The sequence below is a fragment of the Chiloscyllium plagiosum genome, chromosome 13 (genome assembly GCF_004010195.1).
Source record: "Chiloscyllium plagiosum isolate BGI_BamShark_2017 chromosome 13, ASM401019v2, whole genome shotgun sequence".
NCBI lineage: Eukaryota > Metazoa > Chordata > Chondrichthyes > Orectolobiformes > Hemiscylliidae > Chiloscyllium > Chiloscyllium plagiosum.
The window spans coordinates 15,595,378-15,610,694 of record NC_057722.1 but is presented as its reverse complement, the minus strand read 5'-3'; the positions used below and the strand labels follow the sequence as shown (position 1 = coordinate 15,610,694).

Here is a 15,317-nt window from a genome sequence, read left to right as displayed (position 1 = left end):
CATAGGTTACATATTTTTAGTGAATGTATTTTTATTACATTCATGATGAAACAAACAAATATTCAATTGTGTCTATCATGCTTACTAATCAGCATTGCATTTTAGAAACTGATGAAGATGATTTTTCAGCAATGTGCAGCCAGAGACAAGCCCATGGCACCACAGGCATCTCAGCGACACTGGGGAAGAGGAAGAAGAATGAAACAGGACATAAGAGATAGCTACACACTTCCCTCATCTCCCGATTAATACCATGTCCTCTACCACCACCACTATTTTATGGGTTATACATAAGTGCAACCAATGTGTGCTGCTCCTTGCTGTATTTTAGTATCTAAGCAGATTCCACTCCGTGTTCTTCTAATCAGAGATTTTCACATGTTCAGGCCAATGGCATTGCATCAGAACCAGCCAGTGACCTGAAAACATAACTGTTTTCTTCTACACAGATACCGCCTGATCTGCTGAGTATTTCCATTGTTTTCTTTTTTCTTTTCATATTGCCAGAATAAATAGTAGTGTGTGTGTGTGTGTGTGTGTGTGTGTTTAACTATCAAATCAGCTGTCTGAGATAGCCAGGATAAAGAATATGCGAAATGAGATACAGCTTTTACTCATTGGTGGAATTGGTGTCCATTATTTAAAACAGTTTGTTAAACTATGGCAGTCTGCACACCAAGGGCAGAAAGCAAATCCTCCAGTGCCAATGAAGAACCTGAAATTGTCTGACTCCTCTTTACAGTGACTTTCTTTTCAAGCGAAACCAACAAAGTACTTACGCGTCCATTGCTAATTATGGCTCTCTGTCCTCCCTTTAATTGTACTACATCCTTGCAAAAAGAACTGTGTGACAAAATGAAATCCAATTTCAAAGTTTCAAACATCTTTTTGAAGGCATCATTGTCCATACCCTACAGAAGGAAATAGAGAAAAAACGGTCAAGCACAGCATTAATGGAAGTAAACTGGAAGTAAAATAAACAGATAAGGTGCGTAATTGAATTTCCACACTCTACAGAATGTTGAAATTATTTAAGCAGTTATATCCAAAAAAAGGTTCCTCTTTGACACTGCTCCCAGATCATGCAGACTGTAGAGAACATGTTCATGCATAACTGACCTTTTAAGAATTTATCCTAAAGTGAGATCTGATTATGAAAGGTAATAAGGTGGTTAGGAATGAGTTTTTTTTTAATTGATTGATGGGATCTGGGAGATCACTACCTGGGCCAGCATTTATTGCCCATCCAGGACTGCCCTTGAGTTGGTGGTATGGTGAGCTGCTTTTTTGAGCCACTGTCAACAATTTCATGTCAGTGCCTCCACAAAGCTGTGTTAAGAAGAGAGTCCCACTGGTTTGACACAGTGACTGAAGACTGGTAGAACATTTCCAAATCACGCTGGTGAGTTGCTTGTAGGGGAACTTGGTGGTGTTCCCATGTATCTGTTGCCATTGTTTTCTCCCCCACTGGTAGTGGTCATGGATTTGATAAGTGCTACATGAGGAACCTCCTGCAATGCACCTTGTACGATGGTACATGCTGCTACTGCTAAGTGTTGGTGGGTAGAGGGAGTGAATATTTGTGGATGCAGTACCAATCAAGCAGGTTGTTTTGTTCTGGTTGCTAAAAGCTTCCTGTGCGTTGATAGTGCTGCATTGATCCAAACAAAATGGGAGGCATTCCATCACATTCCTGATTTGAGCCTTGTAGATGAACAGGCTTTGGGGAGTCAGGAGACGAGTTACTTGCTGCAGAATTCCTAGCCTTCGACCCGCTCTTGTAGTCACAGTATTTATGATGCTATTTCAATACAGTTCCTGATTAGTGAGGTAACGATAAAATAGGCCTCCTAAAACCATTGTGTCTTTTTTTTGGAAGAAGGTTTTAAGACAGAGGTGAAACAATGTCTATTGAAATCTCAAAGTAAATAGCTTGTGAGGCATTGGGTGTTTTTAAGTTGGAACAAGAGAAGCAGCCTGAATGGGTGTGGTCAAGCTCTCACAAAATCAGGATTTTTAGTGTCTTAGCTTTTCAGTAGCAGGAATACATGTTGCTGCAGTTCAAGTATTCCTGCTATACTCTCTCTGAGTTGTCTCTTGACGTTTGTCCTCCTGGGCTGCTCAAGTTGCATATAAGACAATCTATTTTATTGAATTTGCCTTTTGCCAAATGTGCGTTTATGGAGTGTCATTACATTGGAACAGTTAACTAGTTAAACTTACTGTATTTATTATTTTGTTAAGCATTAAGAGTTACAACTAAGCCAATTTTTTTTCTGTCATTGTATTTTAACTATAGTATATGAATAATTTGTATTTTGCTGAATGTGGAGCAGTTTAACTAATCAAATTGCATCTGGAATGCAGCATCTTACAGTTACCTTTAAAATAAGAAAACGTTCAGACTAGACTATCCTCTTCATACATTTTGAAGGGTGTGTGGGCTGATCCATAACAGTGATTGCCCCTCTGGAAATTAATAGTGGGGCATTCAGCAATGGTACTGCCACTGATTGCCATGGAGGCAATAGTTAGATTCGCTCTTGTTGTGTGGCGCAAATGTTACTTGCCACTTGTCAGCTCATACTTGGATACTATCAAGATGGAGGCACCCTCTACCAAATATTTAAATATAAAATTAAAAAATGACCTCAGGAATTCCCCCCCAGGGCTGCCTGTGGTTATAGCTCAGGCCAGATAGACTTTGATGACCTCTCAGACACATTGAAGACTACTCCCCTGGTCTGCTACGATGGAGCCACTTCCACATAGCGAAATTGTTATTCAATGCTTTTGAGAATCTTCACTGACTAGAAAATTCCAATTGTCCTCCAACAACACATCTCAATAGACACATTTACTAATTCGCTTAACCCTTCAACATTTGCAGGGAGGCAAAATATCCCAAAGGCGGGAGGAAACCAGGAACTTGGCAAACCACTTCACAGCACAAATCTAAATGTCTGTCTATCTGTCTCTGTACCTGCTATCATATCTTATTTGCTACTGTCCAATTTCAAAGTTTTGCGTAACACAATCTGATTTTGGCAAGATTGTTGTCAATCAAATGTGCTTACAATACATTGAAATACAACATTCTTGTAACGTTCATACCCTTACCAAGTATTTATTGTCATGTAGTCTGGATCTGAATCCCCACTTAGCACTACAATTACACTAGAATTACACTGACAACTTAACAGCTTAAATGAAAAGCTTAAATTGTGGGAGCTAGCCACATCTTCAAATGAAGTGTAGTTTCTGCCTCAGGTAAATGGTGCAGGTCAATTCTGTGCAATTCAGCAACAGAAAGTCGACAGGAATTGTGTGGCAAAAAAAGTAAAGCAGCACCACTGGGAGAACCACACCACCTGTCAACTGTTGGAAGCTGAGCAACAGCAAAATTAGACATACAACTCTTATTGTGCAATTACAGTTCATTGGATGTCCTACTTTTGAACCACTATACTTTTACCTCAAGCACAATCAAGCATTTGACTGTACACTGCCAACTTTTTCTACCTGTATTTATCCAATGAAACCAATGGATAGAGATGAGTAACATTACTTACACCAACAGCAAATTCCATGATATCTGCTCCGTCAGCCAATGCTTTTGCAGTGTCTTCTTTTGCCAGTTTAGTAATGAAGTTCTTGGCATTATTTACGCTTTGAGTGTTAAGTGCAGCCCAGATGGCTCTCGCAATAATTGTGTTCTTTTCAGTGGGTTCAGTCGTTGGATTGTTTATGAAACCAATCCTCAGGTTATTGGTAGATTTCTGCAAAGTAACATAAAACAGGTTTGTAAGTACCAAAGACATGTCTATTTTAAAAGCACACTTAAAAATTCAGTGCCAGAAATATTGCATACACTTTAATTATTTAATTTTTGAGAAACGTAGCTGAAGAGCGAAGGACTAGAGTCCAGAATGCAGGGGTGAAAAGAAGTGATTATATGAATGAAGAAATGTTAGTTAGGTGATGCCAAGACAGCAGATTGTAAGAGGAAGGGTAGACCAATACTGGCAAAGAGAATAAACACAACTAGAGCAAGACAATGGGCAAATTCTTATTTCAGTGAGAACATTGAAAATTTCACATTCTATCACTGGAAGAGCCAATTTCCAGTCCCAATATTGTGCTTAAGGTTGTTAATATAATAGGAATACAAAATAAGCTGAAAATCCAACCTCAGTTTTCACCCAAAGAGAAGAATTCTAACCCAATTACTTTTCATATTCTGTTCATTGGCCAAATAGTCAAGTAAAATGTTATCAACTACAACAGCAAGCCAAGGGAATTTAGTAATTATCCCAATTACCTATACAATGAGTTTTCAAACTCAGCTGCATGCAAAGCAGTACAGAACTAGGACAATGCTGTTTCTGGCCATGAGGGAAATTAAACAGCAAATGGCATCTGTATAAAGTGCTCTCATTGCATACAGATGATGATAGTGAGGAGTGAAAAGTAAATACAACAAAGTCATCAATTATGATCATGCATATAATTCGAATGAAAATGAGAGATCACCTGTGAAAAGAAGGGTTAATCTCTTGACCATTTTTTAAAAAATGTTATAAAATGTATTTATGAACAATTTCAGCATCCTCCTCCCACCCCTCATTTCTCAGGAGATAAGTAGACAATCATGATACTGCAAGGCATTGGATACACAGGTGACGCAATGTGTACATAATGTAGCACAGACGGCATGAGAGGCAAGTAAGATACTGTCTTAATGTTACCATCTTACCAGATGTTTAAGTGATTCATACAATAATTGTCTCCCGGAAGAGTCATCAAAATCTCCAATGATCCAAAATGTAAGTGGACGAATGTATTTATCGTCTATAAAATAGGGTGAAGAGAAGAAAGTGAATATCATGCATTTCACCACATTTGAAATAACATGTTTGGTTCTCATCGGATATTCCTCAGTAACAATCCCTTGTCCATCATGTGACATTCATCCAGCTGGAGGGGCACAAGACAAAGACAACTCAGTCAATGCATTGGTACTTTCCTTAGTATGGAACAACTAAAAGCCAATTGTATCGTAACTACTGTACATATGTTATTGTTGTGTTTATTTATGGCCATGTAACTTGTTGGTAAATAGTGTTATCCATTTGAAACCAAGTGAAATCGGTGACCAGGATGTCAAATGTGACCCAACCACTGAAATATTCATGACCCTCTTATGGCAGAATCTCTACCTTGGAAAAAATCAGTGAGTGTCAAATGCATTCTACTGCTGTAATGATGCACGATATAAAATAACATGCATGCAGAGATTTATTAGCTTTTAAAGAAGAACAATTTTCTGCATTTCCTCATTGACTTTCTAGATTCAAATCAGAAACAGCAGAGGCCAAAGCAGCATGCTTATTAGGTTTTTGATTTAGAATGCTTTTATGTTTTTTCAAGGTTAAAATCCTTCTCCCACCACAGTGGATCAATAATCCCTTTAATTCAATTACAAGAGGCCTGGGTGCCTCAGGTCAGTAAGTATGCAAGAATAAAGTAGCTGTTGTTTTTTTCAAAGATTACATTGTTATTAAGTACTGGGGTTGAACACTTCACAATGTTGAAAAGACTTTTAAATAACCTGCACTTCACATGCTGTTCACTGCAAATCAGAGTGTATTTAAAGCAATTTTATTTTTGCATAACAACATTATACATCTCAATTTTTTTCCTGTCTGCATTGGACTAATCGTTGTAAATGACTTGTTTGGTCTTGACTCTCAACACATTCAACATCCTTGACAAATGCAGTGTTGCATAGAGGTTTGCTGAGGTAGATGGTAGGACAGGCAGGTTTCTAATGTAAATGGCTTAGCTGTAGCTAATATGTCTTGGCCAGAGGGCACACAAAGTGTAGATTTGCATCCATAACATTTCATGCGATAAGAATGATCAACTTTAGCTAAGCAGTAACCAAAGGGGCTGTTGTGGCACAAACAAACTATCCCTACCTCTGAAGGAGGCTTGGGTTCAAGTCTCACCTGTTTGAGAGGTGTGCAAAAGCACCTCTGAACAGGTTGATTGAAAAAAGTAGTGACTAAAGACCACATAATCCCCTAGGACAAAAACAGCATGAAATGCTAATACTATTCTAGATCAGAGAATCTTACAGGGCATACTGAGTTCCTGGAGTCATTTGTGTCTTTGCTCTTTGAAAGCTAGCTCTTTTAAAGAGCTATCCAATTTGTTGCACTTGCCTGCTCTTTCACCACAGCACCGCAAATATTCCTTCTAATGCATTTATCCAATATCACATGGATGGATTAAAAGGGAAATATTTTGTGAAGTAATCAACTTCATGGAAGCACCATCACTGGACTCGGCGCAAGTCACAATGGTTAATCTTGCTAGCAAATAGTGCATGGAATAAAGTGAGCACAGCTTTAACTGTTTCAAAGTGTGTTTTGCACACAAAAGATAATGGATAAGAGAAACTCTGAAAATTTCAACTAATCTGCTCAAAATTTAATTTGATCTAGCAAAGCTCAGGATGAAACAATACACAAAAATCAAAATGATTAATGTTGAAATTCAAAACCTTTAGGACTGTTAAGTAAGTCAATGCAGGCAGACTGCAATATCCACAAATATATTTAGACAAGACGCTGGAGTACTATCCTGTCTTGTAGGATGGAAGTGCTCATCATTTCCTTCAAGTTGTCACCTAGATTAGTTTTCCATTATGCTGAGTTCCAGAGTGCAGACCAAGCACTGCCTCATTAGGTGGAAAAGCAAAAACATTTTTGTTGAATAGTGAGGGCCAACTTAGCTCAACTGCTCATAGTTGGTTTCAGATTTGGACTAACAAAGACCTGGATGCAGGCTATGACCATGCTGGGGATCGTAACCATCAGAAAGAGGTCAAAGGTAACCTTAACACATGGAGTCCAGTCCTCACATTATAGCTCTGCAGCATTGTGTTAATGATGTGGTTGGGGACTTCTCAGCTGAACTGAAATAGGATGTGGTATCAGGCTATTTTGATTAGGTAGCCTGGCTCCATTTGTGTTTGAGCTTTTAGGAGGGTCTCTGCTAGAAATGTCACCTATATTGTCAGATCTTCTGATTCTTTCCAAACTTACAGATTATTATTTTAATTGTATAAGTTGAACAATTCATTAAGTTATTAGTTACAGATCAGTATTAAGGCTTGAACCTGAAGAATTATACCAAAATACAATTTGAAGATCTGAACTATTTCAAAAGAAATGTGTCAGACACATCTATTTCCACAAACTTATACCTGAAAAGTTGTGACATAACTAGACAACATTTTGAATGATAAAGTGAAATATGATTGTGGGGTTTCAGCACAAAGGTTCACAATAAAGATTTGGCATGTGGGCAATCTGCAGAAGTATCAGCCTTCTATGGGTCCACTTATAATGAATAGGGTTCATTTCTCATTCATCATTCTGATACCAAAGGGAATTACAGCTCAGAGAAAATAAAATGCAAAGAAACAGGATAAATGCTGCTTAAAGTTTGGCAATAAGCATCAACTGTCATGCAGATGAGTTGATTAATGTGAAGGGGAAGGCAGAGGAGAGTACTATTTTAATGATACATTCCAACATAATATGACTGTATGGATAGAATCAGCAAATTCTGCAATAACCTACTGGAAATTACAGGAATGCCATGCAAAAACTGGTATATTTGCTTTCATTTCCCAATTTGTTTCTAACATCTTAAGGCATAATCATCAAAATAAACACATGCTACAGCAATTTTATGAAAATAATCTATGTTAGTGTGTGCAAGATTAATTAGCTCTTTGCAAATTATTCTTCCACTCAATTGCATAGTAGAGAATTCCAGCACAAAAGGAGCATCATATATTTTATGCACATTTATCTGGTAAACAAATAACCAGCATGCTTTCTACAAAATTGGCAGCATTCAAATAATCATTTTACAACTGACCTGAGACAGTGATATCACTGTATTATTTGATTTAGATGGTATTATAACTGGCTGAACCCAATTTAATCCTCACAAAATATCTAGATGAAAAACCCACTTTCTACCAAAACCATGGTCAGTCCTTGTCTCCAAGAACTCAGCCCAATTTGTTACTCCTCTACATTCCGAGGCACTTGTTGAACTCAACCGTCATACAGGAAGTGCAGTGATGATTCACCAGATGTGATCCCAGGATGGCAGGACTGGGTAAACAGGACCTGTATTCACTGGAGTTTCAAAGACTGTGAGGTGATCTCATTGAAACCTACAGAATACTTAAAGAAATAGAATGGCTAGATGCAGGTAAGTTATTTCCCCAGTTGGGGAGTCTAGAACCGCGGGCACAGTTTAACAATGAAGGGGTTACAGTTATAGAACTGAGATAAAAAAACTATTTTACTCAGTGTTATAAACCTTTAGAATTCTCTATTCTAAAGGTCTGTGGGAGCTCAGCCTTAGAGATTGTTTTAAGTAGGGGTTGGTAAATATTTGATTACCAGTATCTTAAGGGGTTTTAGGGATGGTGTGCCTCAAAGGGATGGAAATATTTAATCAATCATGAACATATTTAAAAGCGGAGCAGGCTCAACAGACTGAATGGCCTCTTCCTATTCCTCTTCGGTTTTGGCTTATCATCACACAGAACAGAGATTGAACCAAATGCCTTCCAGGTTTGCACAGCTTTAATCATGTTATAGCATATTCACCAACTGAGCTGCTAAGGGGCTCCTCATTATAAAGTCATTGAATAGAAAGTTTCACTGAACATGGTAGATTTGAATGGCCAAATTTCAGGAAGCAGCATGTATTGCCAAATTAAACTTCAAGGTCCTCACATTAAATTATGTTTGAAAACCGTCATTAGGTTTTATTTGATCAAATTAAATATCTAGAAGGAATATGCTTGAAAGGCCAAATATTCTTGAGCTGACGTTCCTTCATTTATATTTAAATTTGTGCAACAGTAAGTCAGTTAATTTAAATTGGCAAGTTGCAGTTTTGATTCTTAAACAATCTACTGTATTGTAACAGGAGTCATGAATACATGTGGAATCAAGTAGTTCAAGTTGCATTGAATAATAAAGCAATTGAGTGGAAAAAAATGAAATATGCATCAGATTGAGGTAGATATGAATCAGACTAACAAATAGAGCAGAAAGTTACCATAGATCTCTCTTGAAGACATTCCTGCACAAAAGCATAAAGGACAAAAAAAAGAAATGAAAAACATGAATAGCAGAATAAAGTCAAATTTATAGCAAACAGTGTCAAGCTGTAGTCACACTTAACACAAGTGTTTTCTGATAATACAGCCCGTGGCACCCAAATACAGAAAGCATCCATTTGTAAATTAAATCATCTGAAGGGGATATTATGGAGTTCAGAAGTGCTGGAGATGGAGAAAAACACACTATTAAATTAAATACTACTCTCAGCCAATTATTGAAAAACATTTTAAACATTCAGACAAAGTAATATAGTGTGCGAGATATGCGGCTGTCCAGCCCCATCTCCGGCACTTTTATTTCCCTTCCCAGGAACAAAGACACGGAAGAGTCTGTCCAAAACTTTTCATTCAACTTTGCAAAGTCGGGTGCAATGCCTCGTGGGTACACACATTAATAATAATCTCCACACATTATATACACGTAAATGTGGGCTGGGTCTCCTACTGCTGTCTTGACCAATGAATGCTAGGGTTCCCCACTGTTTTCCTTATTTGGGTTCTGGTGCCTGCGATTATTTTGTTACTCACTTGGCCAATCAGTGTTCGAGTTCCCCGTTCTTTCCTTATATGGATGATGTTGTACAACTGTGGTTAAGGGCGGTCTCTCAGCTATCGAGGAAAGCTGTTACAATTGTTTCATTCATAAAAACATGGGGGAGGTCCGGCACCGGTTTCGAGTGTCTGCTTGTGTTTACTATAAGGCGCTTGTGTTTACTATAAGGTAGAAAAGACTAAAATGCAGCTAACCGTTTAAAAATTACACTACCCCCTACAATAGCAACTTTGAGGTACCTTGCAGATGTGACTTCATTTGGAATCCCACATAATCTTTAAATTCATGATAAAAATGAAAATTAACTTGTAAAGACAATCTGATTTGATTGCTGCAAAGCCAATTCTTTTCTCCACTTCTCCCAATGACTGATGCCTACCTCTTCCATATAGTATCAGTCCAATGTGGGAAAGCTGATAGCCTAATGTGTAATTAGTCATTGATACAAGGTACTGTATTCACATTGACCTGGTGTGAATTAATCTCACTCATATGCTAAAACTCCTCTTCTGTTTAAGTGGATGGTATAGAGATTCAAGATTCTTAGAGATTTTGCATAACCAGGGAACTGTGGATTTGTCCCAATCTCCAAGCCACTACCATCACATGTCCCAGTAATTGGATTTATTTTCAAGTTGCTCCTATGTACGTAATTCAATCACGGTCTTAATGTAAAAATATGGACTCCTTTTAGTCAGCTAAATACTAAATAAAACAATATTGATGTTTTTGGAATCTTAGATTAACTTTTATTCATTATTTAAAACCTTTAAAACACAAAAGCCCAATTGCTAGTCCAGAAAACAAATAACATATAATTTTAAAAAAACTATTCACATTTCAAGAGAAAACAGGAGGCATTTGTCAAAACAATTCAACTAATGACCCTCCATAACATTTAAATGGCTCTGTCCATCAGATTCACACTTCCATGCACAAAAATTGTAAAAAGAAGGAAGTTAGTTATTACAAATAAATTTGAAGTAAATTCCCCAAACCAGCATAAAGGCAGTTTTATTTCTTGATTGCAACAACATTAAACCACAGGATTAAACATCCATACACCACACACAGATAAGTTCCAAAATTAATATCAAAGTCAGGCTTATCCAGAAGCAATGGAGAAAATTAACAGGAATGACACGGGAATTAGCCTTTTTAACATTATTTCGTAGGATGTGGGCTTTGTTGGTACTCCCTGGTAGAGCTTCATGGTGGTGTGACAGCTCAAGTCCACATATACGAATGTATCAATTGCTTTTACGGAAGGAAATTTCAGTTCATAGTTGAAAAATATCACATCTAATCAAAGGGCCGAACCTCTTCCTGGTTACATTGTGCATTGGTGAAGTATATGTGGAAGAACCAAAGTTACAGTTCTTACATTCAAGTCAGTTTTCTTTTAATATTTATCACCAACTAATTAAGATGTGGAACTTCATATTCTTTAAAGGTACCATTACTGAGAATGCAATTTTATTTGGAAGTAATAAAGTAGTATCTGCCATTCACATTGCACCTGTAATGATCCTTTTAACACTTCTCAAGCAACTAATGAACTACTCAATGCATCTCCAAAACATTATTAATGCAGCTGCTGAGTGTTGAAGCTTGACGGAAAATGGTTTAAGAGTAACACAAGATGTTATTTGTCATAACGGACTGTAAGAAATGTAATGGAGCATGGCAACATGATTTTCAGAGCCAGAAACAGCCACTGATACAAGAGAAAAAAAGAGACATTCACAAACTGCCAGAAATTGAAAAAACATTTACATTAAGCATTGAAGAGCAAAAGGTAATGTCTAAATATTATAAGCCATATAAAAAGATGTGAGGAACAGAAAAATTAAATATTTGCAGCTGATATATTAGCTACGAGAAAAGACAGAACATCCAAACAAATCATACAAAACATGCTGGGAAAATATGGTAATATAGGCAACCACTTCCATGGGTCCACATTCACTGTCTCAATCATAACATAGAAAGACAAAGCTATTAACTAATAGGTTCAACATAAAACAGAAGATTCAGCTCCTGAGCCATGATGTTCAAAAATATGTTGTAAAACTTAAGTAACTCCACACAGGCCAGTATCATGTCACCAAGTCACCCTTTATCTACACATGAACAAATCTTGACTATAGTACTGCCTCATATAAAGTAGCGCACCAATGTCTCAGTGTTTCTGACACTTCAACCTTTTTATGTCAGCCAAAGCTGCTTGACTGGATCAGATTAACAGTCCCAATTAGAGAACTCACTCCATGAGGTCCAATGAACTGACCTCATTATAATCACTACATTCCTCTCCCCACGCCCACAGGCATAGGCCGATCCTTTCTCGTGGACAACCTCCTACGGTGTTTTAACGGCAGGTCAGATAACTCCGACCCAGCATCTGACACCAGTGCTGTGTGAAATGAGAGCTCACCTCTTGCGCCAGAAACACCACGTTGGAATTTCAGTCGTCTTCTTGCAGCAAAAGCATTGAGAGGGCTACTTCCAGCATGACCAACTCTGATTCAGAGGACTTGATAATGTTTGATGAAGAGAGAGTGAATCACGGATTCCGGCAGCATTTCCAATAGTTCAGAGGAGCAGGGCACATTTTCCTCCCGCACAGTTTGAGAATTTGTGGCTTTCACATGGTCCACATGCTTATTCAGGACCATTGCATCTACCCGAACTTTATACGTCATTGGTCCTGACCTTGCGTCAACTTTGCCTCTTACCCATGCGGGGCCATAACCATGATTCTTACACCAAACTTTGTCCCCTGTAGCAAAGTGCCTCTCTGGCCTGGCGGAGTCTTGGTTCCGGAATTAGAATTCCTGATGCCATTTCCCCCTCCTGTCCAGGTCCGGGAAGATCAGACTTAACCTGGTGTGGAATCTTCTACCTATCAGCAACTCTGCTGATGCTATCCTTTAGTTGCACGTAGGGTGGTTTAGAATCAAACAAGAATATGACAGCTTGGTATCTCGCAAGGCTATATGCTGTTTCTTCAACCCAGCCTTCAAAAGGTTGGACTGCACTTTCTGCCTGGGCACTGATCGGTGGTATGGAGCTATCCTTCTATATCGAATCCCATTCGACTTTAAGAAATAACCCCAAATTCCTTGCTGGTAAATAATAGCCCGTAATGTGCGACCAACAGTTCCAGGATCCTGTGGAGCAAAACATTTGCACAGTTTTTCTACCATCATTCCGTGCTTGACGAATGGACCCTATGCACGTCAAAACACTAAGTTGGCGTCTACAATGAATAAGAACATTGAACTCATGAAAGGAACTGCATAGATGACATGCAACTGAGTCCAAGGTTTACTCAGTCATTCTCATGGATGTGGGGTGCTGCTCACGGTAATTTTTGCCCTTGTTGACAGTCTGAGTACATTCAAGCCTGTCCACTAGACATAATTTCTCGCCAACACCTTCATTTGGAGACCTCTGATTGATGCCAGGTTTTTTACGAACTTCCCATAATAATTTACCAGCCCAAGAAATGACCAAAACTCCTGGACAGATGTTGGAGCTGGAACACTTCTGATCACCCTTACTTTATCTTCCGACGGGTTTAACTCGGTCGTGTTGATTCTGCAGCCCAAGTAGGTCACTTGAGGAGCATGGAACACTTTTTTCTTTCTTAGGTATGCGCCCTTGGAAAATTGCCTTAGGATTATATCCAAGTTTTCTAAGTGTTCATTACTAATTTTCCCAGTTATCAGGATGCCATCAAGGTAAATAATGACCTGAGGTAGACCTTGCAAAATTAGAATCTTTTTTTAGAATTAGAATCCTGACAGTGTGGAAAAAGGGCTTCGGCCCAACAAGTTCATACTGACTCTCTGAAGAGTAACCCACCCAGGCCCATTCCCCTCCCCCATATTTATCCCTGACTAATACATCTGACACATCCCTGAACACTATGAGCAATTTAGCGTGGTCAATTCACCTAACCTGCACATCTTTGGATTGTGGGAGGAAATTGGAGCATCCGGAGGAAACCCACGCAGACACAGGGAGAAGGTGCAAATGCCACACAGACAATCACCGGACGCTGGAATCAAACCTGGGTCCCTGGCGCTGTGAAGCAGCAGTGCTAACAACTGAGCTAGTGTGCCGCCCTCCATTGTTCTCCATTGAGAACATTGTTCTCCAATGTTTTCCATTGTCCACTGAATAGTTACACAGGCTGATGATACCCCAAATGGCAGTCTCGAATATTCAGACAGGCCCTTAGGGGTATTAACTGTAGCATACTTCTGGGAATCCTGGTCTAAATTGAAAATAAAAGTGTGGCTGATGTCCAGCTTCATGAAGGACAGCACCTCCCACCGGATTTTTATATAAATCCTCTCTTGAGGGATTGGGTATTTATCCAGCCAAAATAACTGATGCACCGTTTGCTTAAATTCCCCACAAAGGCAAACTGACCCATCAGACTTCAAAATCTGTATGATTGGTGCTGCCTATTCCATGAATTGCAATTGTTTGATGATTCCTTCATTTTCCTGCCTTCTGATTTCTGCCCCTACTTTTGCCTAGGAGGCAAATGGCACTGGGCGGGCTTTGCAGAATCAGGGAACTGCCTGTGGTCAACATTCAAGATGGTCTTGGATCCTCGAAGATCTCAGGTATTTAATCAAGACTTCACTCAAGCAACCATTTTCTAATTGAAATATGTTAGCCAATTTAGGTGCATCACTCGCAACTAATTTCACCCCATCAAGCTTGGGCTCGAGCCTTTTAATGCAATCATTGGTAACTGAACGAGTTGCTTTTGAGACAAGACCAGAACCAAAGTCGTACCCTTAATCTGTAAAGTTTCCCTGGTATAGATTCTGAGCTGAGCTGAAATCTTGTGCAAATTAAAGGGCTGAAGTCCAAAGTGAATTTTATTTAAAACTGGTTCTGCAATCACTGAAACAACCATGCTGGTATCAACCTCCATTAGAACCAGGTGACCATTTAACCAGATGTTTAACTTGATTGATTGTTATTTTGATGTTGCTAAGCTATTTAACTGTTCCAAATCAGATATAGGTGGACTTTCCAGGGAATGAGCTCTTGTGCATACCAGTCTATCAGTTCTCTCACTCCATTTAGGTTTAGCAGGACCCCTTTGAGTCCACATATTGCAGTAACTACAATGGCTAGCCAGCCAAGATCCTTAACGAAATTTTAACCATTTAGCCAAGGCTTGTCTTTGTTTTTGGGTTTTGCTGTGGGCTGATCTTTGATCAGGATATGTCCCGAGTGAGACTATGAAATGGCCGACACTCAAGTGGTGTTCCCCAAGCTTATTTGGATTGGCAATGGTGTGTACTTTCATCAGAATACCTTGCAACTTTTATGCTCTACTTGCCACATTTTTGCCCATGATAAAGCACATGATGGAAGTCCAGCTGGGCTTCAGTAGGAGGCATCAGTTTTGTATCGTTAAATAATTAATTCCACAGACCATATGGGTTCTCAGCATCTCACAAAAACTTACACAAAATTCAGAGTCTTCTGCCAGTCGCTTAGTCAAAA

The 15,317-nt window shown here is 38.8% G+C and overlaps 1 protein-coding gene across 2 annotated transcripts in view; it reads right to left on the bottom strand.

The window, feature by feature from the left end:
- The window catches only part of uggt1 (UDP-glucose glycoprotein glucosyltransferase 1), a 143,260-nt gene that overhangs the window by 56,860 nt on the left and 71,083 nt on the right, over positions 1-15,317 (bottom strand). The window contains exons 21-24 of one of the 2 annotated variants that reach the window (XM_043701924.1): positions 9,160-9,183; positions 4,757-4,851; positions 3,573-3,779; positions 780-911 (exon numbers count right to left, since the gene is read on the bottom strand). In XM_043701924.1, the coding sequence (XP_043557859.1) occupies positions 780-911; positions 3,573-3,779; positions 4,757-4,851; positions 9,160-9,183 (458 nt within the window). The remainder of the gene's footprint in view (positions 1-779; positions 912-3,572; positions 3,780-4,756; positions 4,852-9,159; positions 9,184-15,317) is intronic. The other variant, XM_043701925.1, reaches the window with a different exon arrangement.